Source organism: Drosophila santomea, chromosome 2R (assembly GCF_016746245.2).
Source record: "Drosophila santomea strain STO CAGO 1482 chromosome 2R, Prin_Dsan_1.1, whole genome shotgun sequence".
Lineage (NCBI taxonomy): Eukaryota > Metazoa > Arthropoda > Insecta > Diptera > Drosophilidae > Drosophila > Drosophila santomea.
Genome location: NC_053017.2, coordinates 14,382,095 through 14,401,673, shown reverse-complemented (window position 1 = coordinate 14,401,673; position 19,579 = coordinate 14,382,095). Strand labels below are relative to the sequence as shown.

The following is a 19,579-nucleotide window of genomic DNA, read 5'->3' as shown; positions in this document are numbered from 1 at the left end:
ACCAAAATGTTCTGTTTAAATGAAGGCGCGATCTGGCAGCTCTGGCTAGTGGTGTCACAGCAGCGATATGCTGCTTAGTTTCCTACCAAGCGGCAACAAGTTTGGTTGTGGTACAATCGATAACAAAACTTGAAATTCCATTAAGTATAATTTTATATACAGCAGTTTCTTAACATTTATTTCGAATTAAATATATATTCTCACTTGTTTTTATTATTTTGTGTATGTTGTTATGTGCATTGCAAATGGAATTTTTTGACCGAAAGCTCTTATCGATAGTGGCATTCCGTCGATTTATTTAAGCTGCCATCGATAGCTTAGCAAGGAACACAAAAATTATTTTCAACTTAAAACTTTAGCGACAAGTGCGTGCAGTTCGCATCGAAATATTTAACAAAATTGCCGCAGACTTCCGGAAACTACGCCGCAATGGAGGACCGTAAGTGTGTGGCATACGGATGCAGTGCATCCATGCAATTACATTGCAGCGGCACATGTTTTCGTGGGCTCTTGTGACCTGGGTGGATTTGGACACCTTAGACCTTTCGTGCAATTAGGCAGCATTATTATTGTAGGACACTGATTCAGCAGCGGCTTTGCAAACAGTTTTAGGGAGGGCCAGAATACACAATGAGTTAACCTTGGTGCGCTTGGGAATCAGCAGATGAGTCATGGTTCCGATTTGCGTAGGGTGAAAGGCTTTCAAACTGCTCGGAATACCGTGGGAGTTCTGCGACATGCCATGGATGTCCATATATACATATATGGTGGATGGGGGCATGTTCGTTGTGGCATTCAAGACACTAACGTAAACATGGCATTTTCCTTTTCCGACATCCATGCATACGTGGCTGTGAAAAGCGCAACATCCGCGGGGCGTCGATGATATGCATATCATCTGGAAACGCCTCCTCCACCCACCGGTCTTATCGCCATGGTGCCATGAACTAATTGTTCGGAGCTCTTTTGCCACACCGAAACCATTCAGTAATTGGCGTCCACTTGTTGACTTCTCGATTGGATTGGGCCTGCCACAACAACAGGCACTTCTGAGCAGCAAGAACTCGCAGCAGACCAGACCTAACTCCCATATTCACATATATGTAAATATATATATGTATATATATGTGGCACAGTGGCTTTGTGCTCATACAGTGCTAGATGTTCGTAGGAAGCTGGGAAAGATCGGAAAAATCTAAACTGGTAATTACTATTTAGCAAGAAGCTAAATTATGAAGACTGTGTTATTTTCCTCCTTTTCGTTTGGCTCCAACAAACCAAAACAGTTATGTACAGTAAAAAGTGAATAAGGTGTACCTCCCACATTTCAAAAGTTCATTGCTTTAGAGCAACGTAACTGTGGCTTTTAGTCCAGCTTCACTGTAGTCTTGCTGGTTGCTGCTGCTGCCGTCTGTTGTTGCCCCTTTTGTTTAGCGCTCTTTTTGTGGCATTTCCCGTCTTTCGTGCTGACACGAATCATCAGCAAGCGGAGCCAATCCACATCTACCAATTTCTAAGCCGAGATCGAGTCAGTTGGCATTCGGCTGTGGAAGAGCGTGGAAGCAGGCCCAGAACCGAAAGCGAAAACGAAACTGAAACCGAAACAGAAACAGCAACAGAAGCAGAAGCAGAAGAACCACAAACCCGCTGAGATCGCATGGGGAGGGGAATTTATGTGGAACGCGGAGGGGCAAGAACTGAAAGCTCAGCTGGAAAGCAGGGCCAAGAAAATGTGCTCGCTGCTGACCGTGGTAACGTGATACACGCTTAGGACTGGGCCAAGACGGCATGCTCCTCCTGCGCCAGCCGCAGCTGCCACGTTCAAAATAGAAAGTTGCTGCCAAAGATGAAAGAGAGCGCCGCTATTGCCACAGAATAATGAGCGAATCGGAACCGAATAGCCTGGAGTTCATTGAAGACTCCTATCTGCCTGGCATCGATGATCTCACCAGCACACCGTCGCTGGATCTGGAAACCAGCGAATCCGTCTTGGACTGGTACGAAGATGGGCAGGAGGAGAGCGAAGCTGAGCTATATCTGCGTAATCTGACGCTCGACCAGATATTCTACGATGTGGATTCGGACTACACGAATAGCCTGGAACTGCAGGCCGTGGAGGCGGACTTCATTGGCGCCAAGTTGGCCAATCAAGCACCATCCTCATCGATGGCCAAACGCTTCCGGTTGAAGTTCTTTGCCAAGCGAACCATGCGCGACGTTAAGGTCACGTTCATAGACTTCTCCAAGCCGTATCTGGCGAAAATATCGAACAGTGATAACTACAAGAGATTCCTCAACATTGGGCATAGACGTAGAGGTACCAAATTCGGGGGCTTAGGTCGGGCCTTTGTTCCAGGGGCTTTCATAAGTTTCGCTATCCACTTTCAACCATGACTAACCAGACTAACTTCTTTGTTTCTTTCTCCTTCGCCTGCCTTTCGCCTCGTCAGTTTGTGAGTATTAACCAAAACCCAGTTCTAACCAATTAACCAACTCATGTCTTTGCAAATTGTACATATATACAACTGAATTCGGTGTATTCAGCCTATGACAAAGTCTTTGAGGAAGTTGCTTTCAAAGGAGGTACTTAAACACTGCCCGCAGACAACATTCAAATTAAGCTACAGTCCCCACACACACAGCACCCCAGTTTTCGTGTTGTTTTCAATTTGCAAATATTTAATGGGCTCTTATTTTATGTGCAGATAATACAGCCAACCTGTCGGAGCCAGCATCTCCAGCTAATTCTGTGGCATCCGCAGAAATTGCCGCCGAGTTCGCTGCGCTTTCCGTCGAGGAAAAGGAGCAGCGTCGGGCCGAGTGGAGTCAGGTAAGATGCATCATAATTTGATTACTCAGCTCAAACACTAAAACCAAACCCTGAAATCCAGGAGCTCGCCCGCGTTGAGGAGGAGATCAACACGCTGCGAACTGTCCTAGCGTCTAAGACGCGCCATGCCTCCGATCTCAAGCGCAAGCTGGGCATCACCGTCTGGAAGGAGGTGACGGACGACATGAACCAGGGCCTTAAGAACCTCAAGGAGAGCACTGTGTAAGTGGATGAGCCGCGCGTACTTCTGCTGGGCAATTAACCCGACTAGCCAAGTTTTAATTTCTAACCATGCTTTTTGTTTCAAACTCATGTTGAAACGCTGAAATGTGTATTTATTTAGTTACCAATCGGTGGAGCAGAGCGTGGGCACGTTTACTAAAACGGTGTACGAGGCACCACTGTAAGTAATTGGGTTCAGGCTGCCATTTTTATTGGGTACTTTTGGAGTTCTCGGACTAACGCCGTGTTTCACGCAACTTCCTCTAACACAATAACCTACTCTCGCCTGTTTGTAACTAAAGCACCTCCGTTTGCCCACTTTGTGTATTAGCAGAACTATCCAGATGAGTTACTAATGCTGGAATTTTCTCTTCCCTAGATACCAACGCACTGAGTCGGTGTTAAAGTCCACGGGCGAGAAGACCGCCTCGGTGTTTGGCAGCATCACCAGTGGCATTTCGTCGAAACTGTCGCAAATGAAAAACTCTGAATCGATGCGTTCTATCGAGGCTTCGGTGGGCTCTGCCTACGAGAACGTTAAAGTAAGCTATGAACACAACAATTTTATGTGCCAATCTCATGCGGTAACTACTATTTTATTATATATCTGTCTTTACACATCTCTCATACTGTTGCGATTCTGTTTTGGTTCCCGTTCAACTAACTAACCACTAACACTAACCACAAATCTTTCACACTTGCTCACCCACTCTAAACGCACTCTGAATTGGGATCCTTCGGTTGATTTGCTTGCTTACACAACGAACTCCTTGCGACAATGCTGCTGCACCTCTACTACAATCTGTTCGGTTTTCTGTTCCATTGTAGACCAAGGTGACATCCCGCTCGGGTTCGGTATCCAGTTTCCCAGATGCCCTGGACGAGAACAACACATCCTCGGGTCTGAATTCACCCACAGACTCAATCACTAAATAGATTTCGGGGCAACTGCAAGGCCAAGCGCGTCGATAATGTGGAGCAACCTATACTACACACAAACAGACCCACGCACCCACTCTATTAACTTATTTAACTAAAGCGAATTGTCGTGTCTGCGCACTAACAACAGGATCAGAATTTATTTAACCAGAAATCATATATACACGTGTGTCGATACGGTTTATATAACTTAATATAACTTAAATCTGCGCGTCATATTTTGTTTGCCAAGGGAAGCACATATTATACGCATCTATTTGTATTTGCCTTGAAGACACCATCGAATTGCATGATTTGTTTAAATTGAAAGCCACGCTAGATCGAAGATCGAAGGGCTTGCTACATTCGTTTATATAACTATCGATCTAAGTGTACGTTTAAAGACTAAACCACATTGGGTGTCCCAACCTGATGTCATTCCCAAATGTTTCCAATATTTAGTAAAGAACTTTAGCAAATCAAGCATTGCGGTTAAAGTGAATATACATTTGTTTTACGTTTTTATTTCTTCTCTAGGCGTTGAGTTCCGTGTTTAGATGGCGTTCCCAATTCCGTTGAAAAGCCGATTCCAAATTAATTTAGAACTATATATTTGACTTATGATCAGAGCTTGCGTGCAAATAATACAAAATCCATTGGTAATCTTAAGTGGATAGAGCTCGTACTGCTAAAGTTTGAGGGAGAGACGATAATCGCACCCAATTTGTTGCTAATGCTGATCAAATTTGCTATATGTGTATGAATAAATCTTTGAATAAATGCAAAATTTTTTGCCCCATAAAGAGAAATAATGTATTTTTATTGGCTTAGCTTACTATTAGAGACTTTAACTAATATTAAGTTAATTATACTGCAAATGGATTAAAAAGATATTTTTCCAAATCCTCTGTTAGATTTGAAAGTACCGCCAAAAAAAATGACCTCACTTGACAACTCTGCTTAGGACCAGGGATGAACACGAAACAGCTGCTTGCTTTGGCGAGGTGGCAACGCCACCAAGGGTTCTTGCATATTTCTCAGTTTTTTCTTCAGCCCACAAGAAAATCTTTAGATATGAGGAATTTTAAATGAAAACAGCGAGCAAGCAGAACGCATCGTGATGCCGGAGACTTAATCAATCGCTCCGAAGTAAAGTGCAATTAAATTACATAGTTTTATACAACGGAAAGCGGCTGGCCAGCCGCAGCAAGTATTCTCGCCTACCAGCAGCATTGTTCTAAATGCTGAAAAGTTTATTACTCATTAAGCGTTTTGTGTGCCTAGTTAGTTAATTAATCGCAGCCGTAAGATGAACTTCACGTACTTGTTCGTGCTCATCTGGCTGGCCTTCCTCATTAGCAGCGGAGTGCTGCTTTTCTCGCGGGGATTCCTATTGGCCCGAGTGTCCAAAACGGAGACGAGCACCTGTCGTCGCTTGTCCACCAATCCCAATGCTGTAAGTAATAGCTGATGACTAAAACAGGGAATGCATCTCAAATCCTTTGTCCCTAAACAGGAGTACGTCCTCACCGCTGAGGTTGTGAACGAAATCTTTAAGGATGTCAACGCCTCCTCCAATCTGTGTCTTCCGCAAAAGTCGAAGGTCATCGTCCTGGTTGTGGATGCACTTAAATACGAATTTGGCCTTTACAAGGAGAACGTCACGAATCCCCTGCCCTATGAGAACAAATTGTTGGTGCTCCAGGAGCTGCTGCAGCAGAGTCCTGACCACGCCCGTCTAATGAGATTTCGCGCTGATCCGCCAACCACCACTTTGCAGCGCCTGAAAGGACTCACCACCGGCAGTCTGCCCACATTCATCGACATTGGTTCCAATTTCGCCTCGCCGGAGATCAACGAGGACAATGTCATCGACCAAATAGTCAAGAGCGATTTGCCGGTGGTCTTTCTTGGGGATAGCACCTGGACAGATCTGTATCCGCGTCGCTTTAAGCGATCGTACTCCTATCCCAGTTTCGATATATTCGATTTGGACAGCGTGGATAATCAGATACTGAAGAACCTGCCCAAGGAGCTGGAAAGCGACGATTGGCAGGTGCTGGTGGCCCATTTTCTCGGCGTGGACCACTGCGGACACAAGCACGGACCCATGCATGAGGAAATGGCGCGCAAGTTGGGCGAGGTGAACGAGGTGATAAGGTAGGCGCCATCACATTTATTGTGCATTTATTAAGTGCAAGAATCATATTCATTATGCATTTAGATCCGTGGTGGCGGCGATGGACAATGACACCACGCTGCTGGTGATGGGCGACCATGGAATGACGGCATCCGGCGATCATGGCGGAGATACCGATGACGAAACCAACGCACTGCTGTTTGCCTACTCCAAGCAGCACAGATTTTATGGCAATGATTCGGGCTCAGATAGCGAAATGCTGCAGCAGGTGAGATAAGACAACGTGTAATCACGGCGCGTCACGTCACAGTGATAAGCAACGATATTTGCTTTCCAGATTGATCTGGTCCCCACGCTGGCCACCATACTCGGCGTCCCGATACCGTACTCCAACCTGGGCCTAGTCAACTTTAACATTGTACCCGATCTGCAAGTACCGCATTTGAACAAGTTCCAGACCCTTCTGCTCCATTCTTGGCAGAATGCCCAGCAGATCTATCGCTACTTCTTCCAATACGCGTTGGAGAACAAGCGCACATTTAACGTGGAACAGATGGACCATCTAGAGACTGAATTCATACTCCTCTCCCACCGGGTGCAAACTGTTTACAACGAGGTTGCTTACAAATCCTTTATACGCGACTTGAATACCAATCTGCGAGACATCCTGGGCACCTGTCGAGAGATCTGGGTCAGGTTTGATCCCACTCAGATGTCGCAGGGACTGCTCTTCACCTTCCTGCCGTTGTTCTTTATCTTCTTGGTGGTAAACAACTCTCGGCCCGCTGATTTTGGGCACATCTTCAAAGCCAAGGAGGTCTTCTACGTATACCTAATCAACTTGGCCGCTGGAGTATTTGGGTATCGCTATTTCAAGACCTTCTCATTCAAAACAGAGGAGCAGGGAGTGATCTTCTTTACGGCCCTATCCAGTGCCGTCATCCTGGCTTTCCACACACTACGTCACTGGACTAACATTGCCACCAACTGGTCGACGATAAAGCGGTTTGGACACATGCCCACGCGTCTGCTGCTTTTCGGTTCGATGGCTGTGTTCTTCTCGAACAGCTTCGTCATCCAGGAGGCCAAGATCTTGTCATACCTCCTGGCGGCAGCGATTCTATTGCTCTCGCACGAACTTCTTCGGTTGAGCGCCCGCTTGGATTTCAGGACCAAGTTCAAGGCTTCACAATTTCTGCGCTCCACAGCGTTAAGGCTGATCCTGGCCAGCGTGTTGGCGATATGCTTAATACGCTTTGCCTACACGCTGTTTCGTTGCCGCGAGGAGCAAGGCAACTGCTCCGACTTTGTCAACGCCGGCGGAGCCGGATTCTCAATCAAAAAGCCAGGAACGGCCAAGACGTACATACTCGCCGTCGTGGTACTGGTGGTGTACACCACGCTCACACGATTGTATCTGCGCTCGTGCGGTAACTTGACCGGTAACCTGCCAAACGTATTGCTGGCTCGCTACGGACCCACGGTGGCCTCGATCTGCGCCGGCGGCCATATCCTGCTCGCCAACAGCTCCATCAAAAACATCCAGCGCACGCATATCGATGCCATGGCTCTGGTCATCTATGGTCTGCTGTTGCTGCAGATAATTGTGGTTTCGTGGGCTCCTCTAATGACCTTTGTGCTTCCACCGAGGAGTTCCCATACGGTGACCATCAACGGAAACGAAAGCATTGTACCGGAAATCTTTAGGAAAATGAAGCGTATGTACGAGGGCGATGACGACGAGAGGCGTAGTCAGATCCCGGTGGTTTACGGACTAGCAACCGTTTACTCCTCCATTGTCATTGCCTTTGGCGTCTTCTTGGCCTTGGTGATGATAGTTCTTCTAGAACCGCGTGCTTCCATCGGCTTGGTTGTCTGTGTGGCCGTGGGCGCTATCCTGCTCAGCGTGCACGGTATACTGCGCTATCGAACAGCCACTAGTTTTGGTAAGTGTGTGATTTAGTTTAGTTTCCTCAAATGGATTACTTATGGGAGTCTTCTTTACAGAGAGCTGTGTGCAGCCCACTTTTACGGCCCTGGTTGGCTGGTTCCTGCTGGCGCATTTCTGTTTCTTTGCCACCTCGCATCAGACGACGCTGTCGCAAATTGAGTGGCGTGCCGCCTTCGTGGGTCGCACCACTGGAATCGGACAGTCGAATTTAGTATCTGGTGCCTTGGTCATTTTAAACACCTTTTGCGGACCCATTTTCTTCTTCTGCATGTACTCCCTGCTCAGCACAGAGACCTTTTCGCTGTTCGCACTGTTTCCCAACCTCATACGAAGCTGCAGGAGTGGCGGCAAAGTGGATGCGACCACGTCCATGTCGGATTTGGCCAACGAAGCTGTGGGCTTTGATATGACTCGTGGCGAACTGTCTCTGTACGAGTACGAAGATGTCTTTCTGGGCGCTGGCTTCAAGCTGGCTACCCAGTTTTTCATGCTACAGGGACTCAAGGTAAGCGATTGCAGTCACCCATACTCTTAGATGAATACTGATTAACCGAATGCGTTACAGATTTTCTGTGCCATGATGGCCTGCACGATTCACTGCCGTCACCTGATGGTGTGGAAGATCTTTGCGCCGCGCTTCATCTACGAGGCGCTCGCTACCTTCGTCAGTCTGCCTGCCCTGATTGTGGGCTATCTCCTGGTGTTACGCATCCATCGTGCTGTGGACACCCTCATTAAGCGCATCAACAAGGCCAAGGTCCACTAGTCTCAGCCCAAAAGAAATGAATTATTTATTTTGACCTTAATACACACAAACACACACGAGTAATAAGAAAATTCAACTGTTTGGTGGTCTTGTAGTCGTAATCTTATTTACTTCTAGCTTAGAGTTAAAATGATTGGTTCACAAATATTCCAAAAGACACAAAAACGTCACATGATATCGCGGATCCATGGATTTACATAGTTACTAGTTACTAGTGGGTATGGCTTACAAAATTAACACGAGCAAACATGACAAGAAAATTAAGTACGTGTGGGGCTCCCAAACTATAGACTCGACACATATGCCTCTAGTTCACGCTTCCTTCATCCTCCTGGGGTTAAGTACGCAAATAAGTAACAGGGTGTGTGGGCGTTTTTTGCTTTTTTCTTTTGTTTTTTGTTTTGGGGAGGGGATGTTGGCCAAAGCTCTGATTGCTTGATGGCTTGGGAACGACATCCGTTCGGTTTTTAAGATTTTATTTTTGTTTGTACATTTTGTTGCCAGGTCATTGGTGTTCTTATAACTTGCTTTTGCCGTGTAAACATGCGTGTGCAAAAGAGATTCAGGGACAGTTCGGACGCCTACTGACCATTGAGGAGCAACGGCGTGCTCGAGACTCCATTGGCGGCGCCCTTAACTACAAAATCAAAAGAGAAACACAGTCAGGCGGAAATCAAAATGTGTGAGACCAAAACGATTATCATCAATTTGAAATTTTGAAAAGGAAAGTAAGTGAAATGAAGTGGAGGCATGCAGTGGAGGCTTATAGTATGTACAGCAGTGAAAGTGGAAACTGGAAACGGGAAACTTTTGGTTCTATATTCTTTGGCTATGGATTATGTTGACTCCGCATGGCCGCATGCCCTAATCGCTGTTTTCGTCGTACGGATGATACTGCTTTGGCGGCTGTGGCGACTGCTCGTCCTGCTTACCGTGCGTCGCCGATCGGCAAAACTTCTTGGTGGTGCTCCAGTCCTCCTTGAGCGATAGATTAAACATGGAGTAGTCCGGATCGCCGGTCACCTCCTTAACAATATTCAGGAACTTGGGCATGCAGTTCTTTAGGGCATCACCGGTGAGCGATGAATACGTCTCCAAAAGCACCAATCCCTTGCAGCTGCAGATGTACATTAAAATTAACGATTAAAATCATTACAAATTTCTTGATATACAATAGTAGTAATTTAAACGCACCGTGGATGGCCTGGCTCTTTATAAATATCAAGCTGAAAATATTGGTTGTTGATGAGGAAGCAGCGGCGCTTCTTGTAGATGGTAAAGTGAGCGTCGTCACGCTGCGCCAGCAAGTTCATGTAGTCACGATGCGTCAGCTGCGTCTTCACCTCAATGCGGGCCTGCCCGTGAACGTTTGGACGCCGTTGCGTGTGGATGTAGCTCCAGTGGTTCTTCTGTCCCCGCTTGCGAAGGCGCGCCTGCACTTTGGGTCCGGCGGATTGCAGATAATGATGCACGACATCGAAATCCTGGAAGGGCGGAAACTCGCTGTCCGGCGGCAGAAGGGCCACTGTACAAAAATGCAATGTTACACGGGCTGCCGTAAGGTAATGTCCGCCAATTGGACCTACCCAAATATTTCAGCTTGCGCGACGTGGCCTGCAAACGGTCGCCAATATCAATGCCCAGTTTCTGGCACACTGACTCGATCATGCGATTCATCTTGGTCTCGAAGTTGGTGGAGTTGTCGATCACATCAAAGTAGGGATGACCCACCCAGGCGGCCGCGGACTTGTAGTCCAGCTCCCTGGCCAAATCAACGCCCTCCGAGCGACAGGCGTGGTCCTGCAATGACCAAACGAGAGGTTAGTTAATACCATAATCAAATTGTAAACTTGTATAACCATTAGCCCAACGCAAAGGCCACTAGCGATAGTTAGAAAATGCAGCTGCCACTCTACACAGTCGCTACAACTACAATGTTTTTACAAAAGGAAAAGGACTATGCATTTATATACTGAAATATAATATGCCATACATTTATGTAATATTAACAAAGATAAATGAGACAGCATGGACTGAAGGGACTTTGAGATTCAGGACCAACTGTGGCAACCGATTTTAGAAGTGCAGCCATTTTTGGATACCTGATAGTGGCGCTTTCTGTTCTACCGTATTCGGGCGTTTAATTGGTGCGGACAAGAGAATTGGTCAGGTGAAATTTGTAGTGACGACCGACCGACCATTTCGTGGCCTGCAACTCACCTCTGTGGAGTAGAAGTCCTCGGCGCCGTTGGCAGCCGAAACCAAGTGCAGGATTTGGTTGTAGCGATTGTCACGCATCTCCACCGGATTCCACTTGTTGCCCGCCATCATCTTTTCCCATTTATCCTTTGATATGTCTGCAAAGGATTAATCAAATGTTATTCTTGGAATACGAGCGGGTGGCAAATTCCACTGTTTACTCACAGGCACTGGCATCCATAACGCCGCGATCGCAGATTATCAAACAGTTGCGATTGCTCGAGTTGCCGAGCTCAAAGTAGGTGTTCTCAATTTGCACCATGGTGCGGATCAGATTCTCCTGGAACTTGTAGGCTGCGTGGCGAAGATGAAAAGGAAACGTTACTCTTTGGACTCTCAAACAATTTGCTTAACAATCCAAACAAATAGAAATCGAAATACAAATGCAAGCAAATTCGAATCGAAGGGAATTTTACACTGTGGTGTTGCTGGTGGTGGTGGCATCGAATTGTAAGAAACTTAATTGACTGGGCTCTGATTCGAGTGGGATGACAGTGCTTGATGAACGATGGCCAGTATCCAGTGTCTGAGTTCAGCGATGTCAAGTTGAAGCGATGAAACCTAATCTCAATTCGAGTCAATGGAATTGGGCATACAAGTGAGCGCGAATCGAATTCAAATCATTCGGGTTCAATCAACTTGTGCCCAACCGTCGTGAATAGAATATTTTTTTCCCCAAGTAAACAGTTTCTAATCAGCGGCGGGTTAAAGAGTACTCAGCATTATTCGTCTCCTCCAGTTGTTAATGTCTGAATGCCTGAGTTTTACGTTCCATCTGCTTGGAATTCAATTTCAATGCTGATACTAATTTAAAAAGCGGTTAGAGGCAGTTTAGTGCCAGCACATTTTCCATTGTTTTTAGTAATTTGAAGCTCAATAAAATAATAAATGTACACAAAAGCCAACAAAATGTGGAGTAATTCGAAAAATGAGGAATGACTAATGTTTTGCTTAAAAATTGATCAATATAATGCGCACAGTTGGCGAATTGTTTTTGAGAAATCTTCCTAATGGAATAATGGATTTTTGCCTTAGGAATGTGCTTTCATTCCGAAATCAACAATGGCATATAGGAAGCTGTGTGGATAAACACTCAATAGCCTCGTTGAGTCAAAGTAGAGCTTCATGTGTCAGCCATCCAAGGCAATTGAGACGAGTGAGCTGTAATCGCTGATCCAAGTCGACATGAGGGGGCTTTTTCCCACAGACAGGGAGTCACAGTTTGCCATTTGGCGATAAGCTATGTCATCATCGTGCTCTTGCTAAAACAGTTGAAATTCGCTAACTGGAACATTCTACAGATTGTACAAATAGTAACAAAAATAACAGGAGTGTTTCAATATATTAATCTATTTAAGTACGTAAGCAGACTGAGCTATTTATTCAAATTCTCAAGTGCATTGATTTTACGGTTTCAGCTAGCGAGTGTGTACTGTGGCTGCCTTGCATTTGTGCGCCAATGGGGGTAAATAAATCAGATTGGTGGGCGTGTGTGGTTGGGTGTCTATAAAGTCAGGTGCTTTTGGGGGATCGACGGAGGCAACACTTGTTGCGGTTCCCTGTCGCGTGGAAAACTTTGCTGCCCAATGAGCTCCCTTTGTTTGGGCATTAGTTGCTTTTTGTGCACGGCAATTGCATTGAACTTGACGCAGTGCATCGGGTGGCAGGTGGAATCGATCAATTGGTGGGACGCACTGCTGTTTCTCTGTTTCTCTGCTTTTTTTTTTGCCCAATGAAACGCTGAACGTTTTGTTTTGGTTTGCGAGTCTATTCTTCTGGCCTGCCAATTCTAATTCAATTAGCAACGATGATGCAAGAGAAAATAATGTACAGGAACGTGAGGAGATGTATGTAAGAGCGGTGTACGCGTATTTGCAATTTCACCAGCTATTGCGCATCAGGGAATGGAAATCTATGCACAGGGAAAAAAATAATAAAGCTTTCTGGTACTGATAAGAAACTAGAGTGGACTAAGTAGCAGGTGATAAGAATAACTAATTCGCGATATAGTTTAAATTTATTTGGAGGCAGTGCAGATATCATTCTTAATCAATCTATGATATGCCTAGCAAATCACATTGTTCTCCCTGTGAACCAAGTATCTGAATGATTGTTCTCTCTGTGTACCAAATATCTGAATGATTGTTTTAAAGCCGGCGTGTGTGTGTGAATTCAGATTGTGTATGATTGCGACTGCCCAGCCAACCTTTAATGGACTCTCGAGACAATCAAATCGTATGCAGATTAGGAGGTTCTTTAGGCACAGGCAAACAACATAGATAAATACATAATTAGCCAAGTTAATTTCCATAATGAAGAAGTCGGATTGGTATTTGGGGAAGTGAAGGGTTTCAGTTTTGAGGGAGGGGAAGGCAAAGGAAAGCAAATCAACAGGCAAACAGGCAAAACTCAGAAAACAAAATCGTTTAGCAATCAATTTCGGGAAATCAATCGAGCAGAGAGGACACACCACAGCCACGCCAAGCAAAGCGACTGACAGACATCGAGCGATAACAAGTTCAAACGAGAATTCTTGGCAAGACTTGCCCCGCCTAATATATTAGCTATCACAGCCTTCTATAATATGGAAGCTATATGTATCAGCACGAATATATATACATATATATACGCATGTGAACACTTGTGGTTGAGCGATTTGTGCTGTTAGCACGTTTGTGAGACATTCAAAAATATATAAATTATTCTTAGAATTCAGTGTAATGATTCAAATAGAAAGCACTTTGTGCATTACAGTATAATTTTAATGTATTGTATTAATCATCAACGGTGCTCATGGCTCTAGATTTGCGAGCCCGACTGTGTCAATCGGAGCACTACTAAACTAATTGAATGGAGCGCATTTAGCGCCCAACTGCGAAGAGAGGGTAAACAAAAGTCTGGGGGGTACAATGGGTGGTGTGCTCAGGGCGCACAGGGTCGTCGCAGGGGGGGTCCACTGTGGCTTGGCTGGGAAGCGGATGTCGAACTCGCGTCAGCAGGCACGTGATGCGCTAGATCATTTCGCATTCTTCGCCTACAATAACCACACATTTCATTAGCCAGTCAAATTATATAGAATAAATACCCACAGCGAAACGCCCCCACACACACACACACACAAAATTGTGGCGAAATGAAAATGAAAATGGCTTTCGGCTGGGAAATTGCCATGTGGCCATGGCTCACTGACTGGCCAACAATGGTCGAAAGTCGAAAATTCTATTTGGCACATACAGTGGGCATTGGCGTAAGCAGGCTATGTGTATTTCAAATTTAAAACAAACGCTGTTCTTTTCGAGAATAACAACAAATTAGAAGCTTGCCAAAGCAGAAAGTAGCATTAGTCAGCAGTTGTATAGCAAAAGCTGGCTGGCAAGGCATTAATAAATTACTTTAGAAAGGTGGAAAAATAAAATATATTGAAACCAACTGGATGGATAGGCAAAAGTTTAAATCGTTTAACAATCTCAGATCACGTAAGGAAAAGTAAACACATTCAGCACGGATTTTTGCCAAGTCTCAAAAATCCGCACTTTTGAGAGTGGGTGTACACTTTTGCACACACACGTGTTAATCTGAACATATAATATATACATATTAAATATTCGTGGATATATAGATGGATATACACTCTGTCATCGTGGCGGCTAAATTTAAATGGCCCATTTAGACCCGACTGAAATGGTAGCGACTAAACGAATTGCAGAGGCTCGGCGTGAAATATTGTTATTGAAGTGAGCAGATATGTGAGATATATCAGATCGGTTAGATAAAGACACATTGTACAGATCGCGGCGATTACGACGTGTTAGTGGACACAAGTGTTATGGGGACGCACATAAATCATAGAACGAAGCCAAAACAAACAGAAAATACAAGTACACACATTATATAGAAAGGGGCATTAAAGAGCATTGTTTGCGCGGGCCAAACAGAACGCTATGTTGGTTAAATGTCAAGTCATTTGGGGACGAACACAAAGCAAAGATACGGGAAAGTTCTGTTCAAGACTTTGTCCGATTTAAAAACAAATGCATTGGGCGAAAGCAGCTCAAGGACGCACAGGCACAGACAAGACGTGGCATCGAACTCCGGTTCCCCCATCAGTACGATTCAATTCGAATTGATTCCGAAACGAGTTTGTTAGTTTGGTAGTTTTGGGGAGCCAAGCGGATTGCAAAACGAGGATATAAGAACCGAAGCGATCTTGTGGCTCCCACGGCGGCTCACCACACGGCACTCACCTTCGCTGCCATTGGGCCGGGATGCAGCCTTGGCCAAGCAGCGCGGACAGGATGCGGTTAGGTCGATGAGACTGTGCTCCGGAGCGGCGAAGGGCAGATCTTTGTAAACGAACGTGGTTGGCGTGGGCGGGTCTGTGAGTGTGTTGTTGATTTGGGTTGGTGATTCGCGTGTGTGAGTGGGTGTATTAGATTAGCCACTGGCCGTAACTACTATATATTCATATATATATGTAGATATATGTAGAATAACCGTCCGGTTGTGACTCATTAAGGCTTTAATTGTCCTGCTTGCAAGTGCCATTACTCATGAGGGTTTTGTAAGGAATTGCGACTAATCGGCGGACATGTGATCAGACCTAGAGCTACATTCTATATCTTATCTGATTGTATTTTTGGCAATTTAGATATCCCACCATCGCCGGCAAAGCACATTGACAAATCCATTAATAACCATAATTGACAAATTGCTTGGCGAGTGAAAAAAAAGGAAGACTGCTGGCGAAATGAGCCCGAGTCACGCAATCAGGATATCGAGTTGGGAATTCGAATCGTGTCCCAAGGCATTACGTAAGTTTCATTGAAGACGTGACTTTCTTGTGGGGGGGCCTTCTGGCCAAAATACTCAGATATATACATACATACGTACATTGGATGATATACTCGTACTATCTATAGTATGCTGCTGGCTGGCTGATTTTAAAAATACCCCTAGCATATATTGTACGTATAGTATAGGGATACTTTGTGTTGGTCGCTCGGCAAGTAAATATTTTGATTTATTTTCGTTGCTTCGAGAAAACTTGATGTCGAACTTGACAGTGCTCGGATAATGAGGTATATGTGTGTGGACTCGGAAAATGCTTGCATTGTAAGACTCCTCTTCTGTTCTCTTCACTTCTCTCCTCTGCTCCTCCGTCAACTAGCAAGTTTTTCTTTTTGGTCTCCCGGTCGGTTGCACCGCCAATACTTACCCTCTTTCTCGGTCAGATCGGAGAACTTCACACCGCCACTAGATATTCGGATGTTTTGGGGGAGAAACAGAGAGAAATAAAGGTGGGGATTAGCATCATTCACATGAAAGTCTATTTGTATGCAGTAGATCAAATCAAGTCGATCCAAGTAGTTCAAAGTTCAAGAGCATCGAGAATGGAACTCGAATGAAATTAAGTTTGTATCGCAATGGTCATCATCGTCTCAGGTAAAAGACGAGCGGCAGACAAGGCTACTTGGTCCAATTTCAGGTGGCGAACTCCTGAGCGGCACCTTTCGCTTTGATTGCCCCTGCATTGATTACGTTAATTTCTTAATTTGAGTGTAAGAGTTTGTGTGTGGAGAGGGAATTTACCTGAGTAAAACAGTGGCCGTTTCAGGCACGCGGAATACCTGAAAATATTTAACATGCTCATTGCTTTGTTTCGAGTTTTCGGGACAATAGAATTGTAATGAGGGGATTTATCTAAAGGTAATCCCGCTATCGCCATGGCTTCTCATCCTCCTCCTCTACTTACAGAGCTGCCCGCGGCCCAAAGCAATCGCTAACTTGCCTTAGTCTAGGACCGGCATTCCCATTACCCATTCCCCAGTTCCCATTCCCCAGTTCCCATTTCACATTCTCCCCAAAATAGAATCACCCACGACACTCACCTTCCATCCAAGGTTCTCGAAGAAGGTGCACAAGCGGGACTGTCCCGTCGTCTTTCCGCCGCAGGGCCCTGAAAATGCATAATGTATTCAATTCATTAGTTTTATTTGTTTATTGGCAACCGGGCTAAGGTTACATTCTTGAATTCTATACTGCTTGGATTGCCAGGAAAAAGAGGGAGAAAGGTGCGCTCAAACTTGTGGGTAAATTCCCCTTAAATACTTTTTATAACTCATATAAAATGTGCTGAGTTAATGCGTAAAGATTTGCTAACAAGTTTCAAGGAAGCAGTAGCTGGTTTTTAAGAATACATTTCAAGAACCACGTCCCTTTAGCATGATTATTTTTAATTAGCTAAACTAATTCGCACGTGCTTGTAGTTTACATAAATTAAGGCTTGAACCAGTATATTGGGTTTGTAAATGCGTTAACAGAAATCTATAAAACTTTACGAACAGCACAAAAACATTAATTAATTCGGCAACAAAACTATTAACTACGTATTAAAGACAACACCTGAAACCTGCCTAAATCGTTTTACTGCGGTTAAATTTAAAATTCATGAATTAAAAGAACGAGTATTAGAGGGAATTCAATCACTTTCGTATAGATAAGTTATACTTCAAGTAAACTATCAGTTTGCCGTCTTGGATAAGAAATGTGGAGCCCCTAGGTCAGCATGATTCTATACATTGTTTGGATCGACGAGGCGGAAACGAATCACTTCGATTTGCGGCCCAAATTCCAGCAAATCAAGTGCACTTGAGTTTCTCCGCGCTGTGCATATCACTCGATTAGGTCTGCGCACTGACCCTGGAGGCAATTACGCCCATTGCTGAATGCATTGCGCACCGATCGCGGGAAATCGATTCCGAATGCACTCTGAAAAGAGTCATGTCCGTTGGTGAGGGGCACAGCTTTAAGCGATAAGAAATTCTTTGAATGGGTATTTACTATAATTTAGTGGGGATTTTCGGACAAGTGACACACGTGGCGATGTGGCCTGTCTTTTATCAGCCTCTTCCGAAAATGATTAGAGCTCTCGGGCGAAGGAAGCCCGTCCCATAAGCGATAATACAAGTAGTATTTGTGGAGCAGATAGGCCCGTCAATACATCAATGCTTTCGTTTTTTGTTGTGTTGTGTGGGGCTTCTAATCACAGCCATAACTTGGGCCCAAATTAAATGATTAGACCACGCGCCCAATTGCCGCTCATATGATGGTCGGCAAAAACAGGTTTTGCTACGTATTCACGTATGCATTCTTCACATACGAATTGTAAATAGTTCTTTGAAGCGCCGCAAAATATGCCGGTAGCTACAGGAATACAAAGCACAAAATATGCCAGAACGACCACTTTGCCACTTGAAGAAGGTGGCCTGGGAAAGCCTGGGAAGCTGCGCGCAGGACAAAATCTGTACCCGTTGGTGGAAACTCGCGACCTTGACACAAATCGTAAACAAATCGCAATCGGGTGTGTGTGGGCCACGAGGATGCGAGTTAACGAGGACACTTGTAACAGATACACAGCAAACCCAGAGAGCTATCACAGGTATGTATACATATGATGTATATACATATATTTGATTTGAAACATGGGGAAAAAATTGGGTAAACTTACCGCCAGTGAGGACGATTTTATAGACTCGTTTATCTTTCGGTGACACCGAACCCATCCTGTTCAGCTTTAAGCTGGGCATGGCTCCGGGTTTCGGTGAGCTTGACTTTCTGATCTCGACCTGCTGCTGCTGCTCCTGCTGCTCGAGTTCGTCCTGCTGGCGCTGGCGCTGCTTCTGTTGCTGCTCCTGACCATTACTGGTGGTGGCCATCACCGACTGCTGGCCGTTGCTGAGGAGGGTGGCCATGTCTTCGTCTTCGGGTATTTCGTACTGCGTGTTTGTCTTTTAGGAGAGTAACCGCCGATGTGGTGGCACGCAGAGAACTCTTCTACGCGCGATGCACGTGCCTTTTAAGGTTATGCCTGTGGAACTCGCGCAACTCCTGCGACTCCTCGTGCTTTTGCTGCTGTCCTGGTCTCGATCCTGGGCACCTGCTGGTGTCTCGACTCGACTCGACTCGTGCGCTCTGCGCTCTGCAATTCAAATGCCGCACTGGCGCGCTGAAATCATGCCCAGAGTTGGGATTGCGCGGGATGCTCTCAGAAAGGCCGACGGAGGTGGAGGAACTTAACAACTTGACCAACTAGTCGGCAGCGTTATACGCTACTGTCTGAATCCGTACCACATCCGAGTATTTGGGCGATATCAAAGTTTATTCGATTTGGGGTGGTATTGCATTTTTACGAGTTGACACCGCATCCGTTTATTACACAAGCAAATAACAGAATCGTGTGGAAAATGTGTGCCGACGGGGTCTTATACTGTTGGAATAAAGTGCGGCCGCATTTGGATGGGGGGAAAACGGTTAAATTCGTTGCGCGCAAACGGTCACACTAATGTGAAAATAAACTAATGATTCTATTATATTTATACACAATTATATAGCGATAGTTACTAGTTCAACCCTCGCTCAATCCTTGTGTTATTAAAATGTCATTATTTATTTTTCAATAAATATTTATTTTGAATATTTTGGATATTTTGATAT

The 19,579-nt window shown here is 45.1% G+C and overlaps 3 protein-coding genes and 1 long non-coding RNA gene across 18 annotated transcripts; 2 read left to right on the top strand and 2 right to left on the bottom strand.

Moving 5' to 3' along the window:
* Positions 1–287: 287 nt before the first annotated feature.
* LOC120445959 (tumor protein D52) lies at positions 288–4,779 on the top strand. 13 transcript variants are annotated; one of them, XM_039626656.2, is made up of 8 exons: positions 302–439; positions 2,451–2,453; positions 2,545–2,583; positions 2,706–2,830; positions 2,892–3,052; positions 3,174–3,233; positions 3,432–3,636; positions 3,881–4,472. In XM_039626656.2, exons 1-8 carry the CDS (start codon positions 430–432, stop codon positions 3,986–3,988), a joined length of 711 nt encoding a protein of 236 aa, XP_039482590.1. In that variant the 5' UTR covers positions 302–429; the 3' UTR covers positions 3,989–4,472. The 13 variants fall into 13 exon arrangements, with proteins under 13 accessions (XP_039482597.1, XP_039482596.1, XP_039482593.1 ...); XM_039626657.2 differs by lacking the exon at positions 2,545–2,583; XM_039626660.2 differs by lacking the exon at positions 3,174–3,233 and having other exon boundaries at positions 303–439; positions 3,432–3,594.
* A 202-nt stretch (positions 4,780–4,981) lies between these two features.
* Positions 4,982–8,919, top strand: LOC120447019 (GPI ethanolamine phosphate transferase 3). The gene is made up of 6 exons (XM_039628338.2): positions 4,982–5,426; positions 5,487–6,130; positions 6,195–6,378; positions 6,448–8,056; positions 8,118–8,566; positions 8,627–8,919. The coding sequence occupies exons 1-6, from the start codon at positions 5,280–5,282 to the stop codon at positions 8,825–8,827; spliced, it is 3,234 nt and encodes a 1,077-aa protein (XP_039484272.1). The 5' UTR covers positions 4,982–5,279; the 3' UTR covers positions 8,828–8,919.
* Positions 8,907–19,361, bottom strand: LOC120447020 (TRPL translocation defect protein 14). 3 transcript variants are annotated; one of them, XM_039628339.2, is made up of 11 exons: positions 18,594–19,361; positions 16,975–17,042; positions 16,676–16,713; positions 16,302–16,339; positions 15,331–15,462; positions 11,252–11,380; positions 11,048–11,184; positions 10,414–10,627; positions 10,022–10,352; positions 9,760–9,944; positions 8,907–9,464 (listed from the first exon to the last, which is right to left on the bottom strand). In XM_039628339.2, exons 1-11 carry the CDS (start codon positions 18,835–18,837, stop codon positions 9,409–9,411), a joined length of 1,572 nt encoding a protein of 523 aa, XP_039484273.1. In that variant the 5' UTR covers positions 18,838–19,361; the 3' UTR covers positions 8,907–9,408. The 3 variants fall into 3 exon arrangements, with proteins under 3 accessions (XP_039484273.1, XP_039484275.1, XP_039484274.1); XM_039628341.2 differs by lacking the exon at positions 15,331–15,462 and having other exon boundaries at positions 18,594–19,359; XM_039628340.2 differs by lacking the exons at positions 8,907–9,464; positions 15,331–15,462 and having other exon boundaries at positions 9,499–9,944.
* Positions 11,761–15,324, bottom strand: LOC120447021. Its single transcript, XR_005615903.1, has 2 exons — positions 14,176–15,324; positions 11,761–14,120 (listed from the first exon to the last, which is right to left on the bottom strand). It is a non-coding gene; the product is annotated as an uncharacterized LOC120447021 (long non-coding RNA).
* Positions 19,362–19,579: the final 218 nt, after the last annotated feature.

Coding starts and splice junctions, on each gene's coding strand:
- LOC120445959 (XM_039626650.2), top strand. CDS start 1,879: ATGAGCGAATCGGAACCGAATAGCCTGGAGTTCATTGAAGACTCCTAT. Junction 3,053..3,173: donor AACCTCAAGGAGAGCACTGT/GTAAGTGGATGA, acceptor GTATTTATTTAG/TTACCAATCGGTGGAGCAGA. Junction 3,234..3,431: donor ACGGTGTACGAGGCACCACT/GTAAGTAATTGG, acceptor TCTCTTCCCTAG/ATACCAACGCACTGAGTCGG.
- LOC120447019 (XM_039628338.2), top strand. CDS start 5,280: ATGAACTTCACGTACTTGTTCGTGCTCATCTGGCTGGCCTTCCTCATT. Junction 6,131..6,194: donor GAGGTGAACGAGGTGATAAG/GTAGGCGCCATC, acceptor TTATGCATTTAG/ATCCGTGGTGGCGGCGATGG. Junction 8,057..8,117: donor TCGAACAGCCACTAGTTTTG/GTAAGTGTGTGA, acceptor TCTTCTTTACAG/AGAGCTGTGTGCAGCCCACT.
- LOC120447020 (XM_039628339.2), bottom strand. CDS start 18,837: ATGGCCACCCTCCTCAGCAACGGCCAGCAGTCGGTGATGGCCACCACC. Junction 16,340..16,675: donor ACGGCCACTGTTTTACTCAG/GTAAATTCCCTC, acceptor CCGAATATCTAG/TGGCGGTGTGAAGTTCTCCG. Junction 15,463..16,301: donor CGATCTGACCGAGAAAGAGG/GTAAGTATTGGC, acceptor ACACACTCACAG/ACCCGCCCACGCCAACCACG.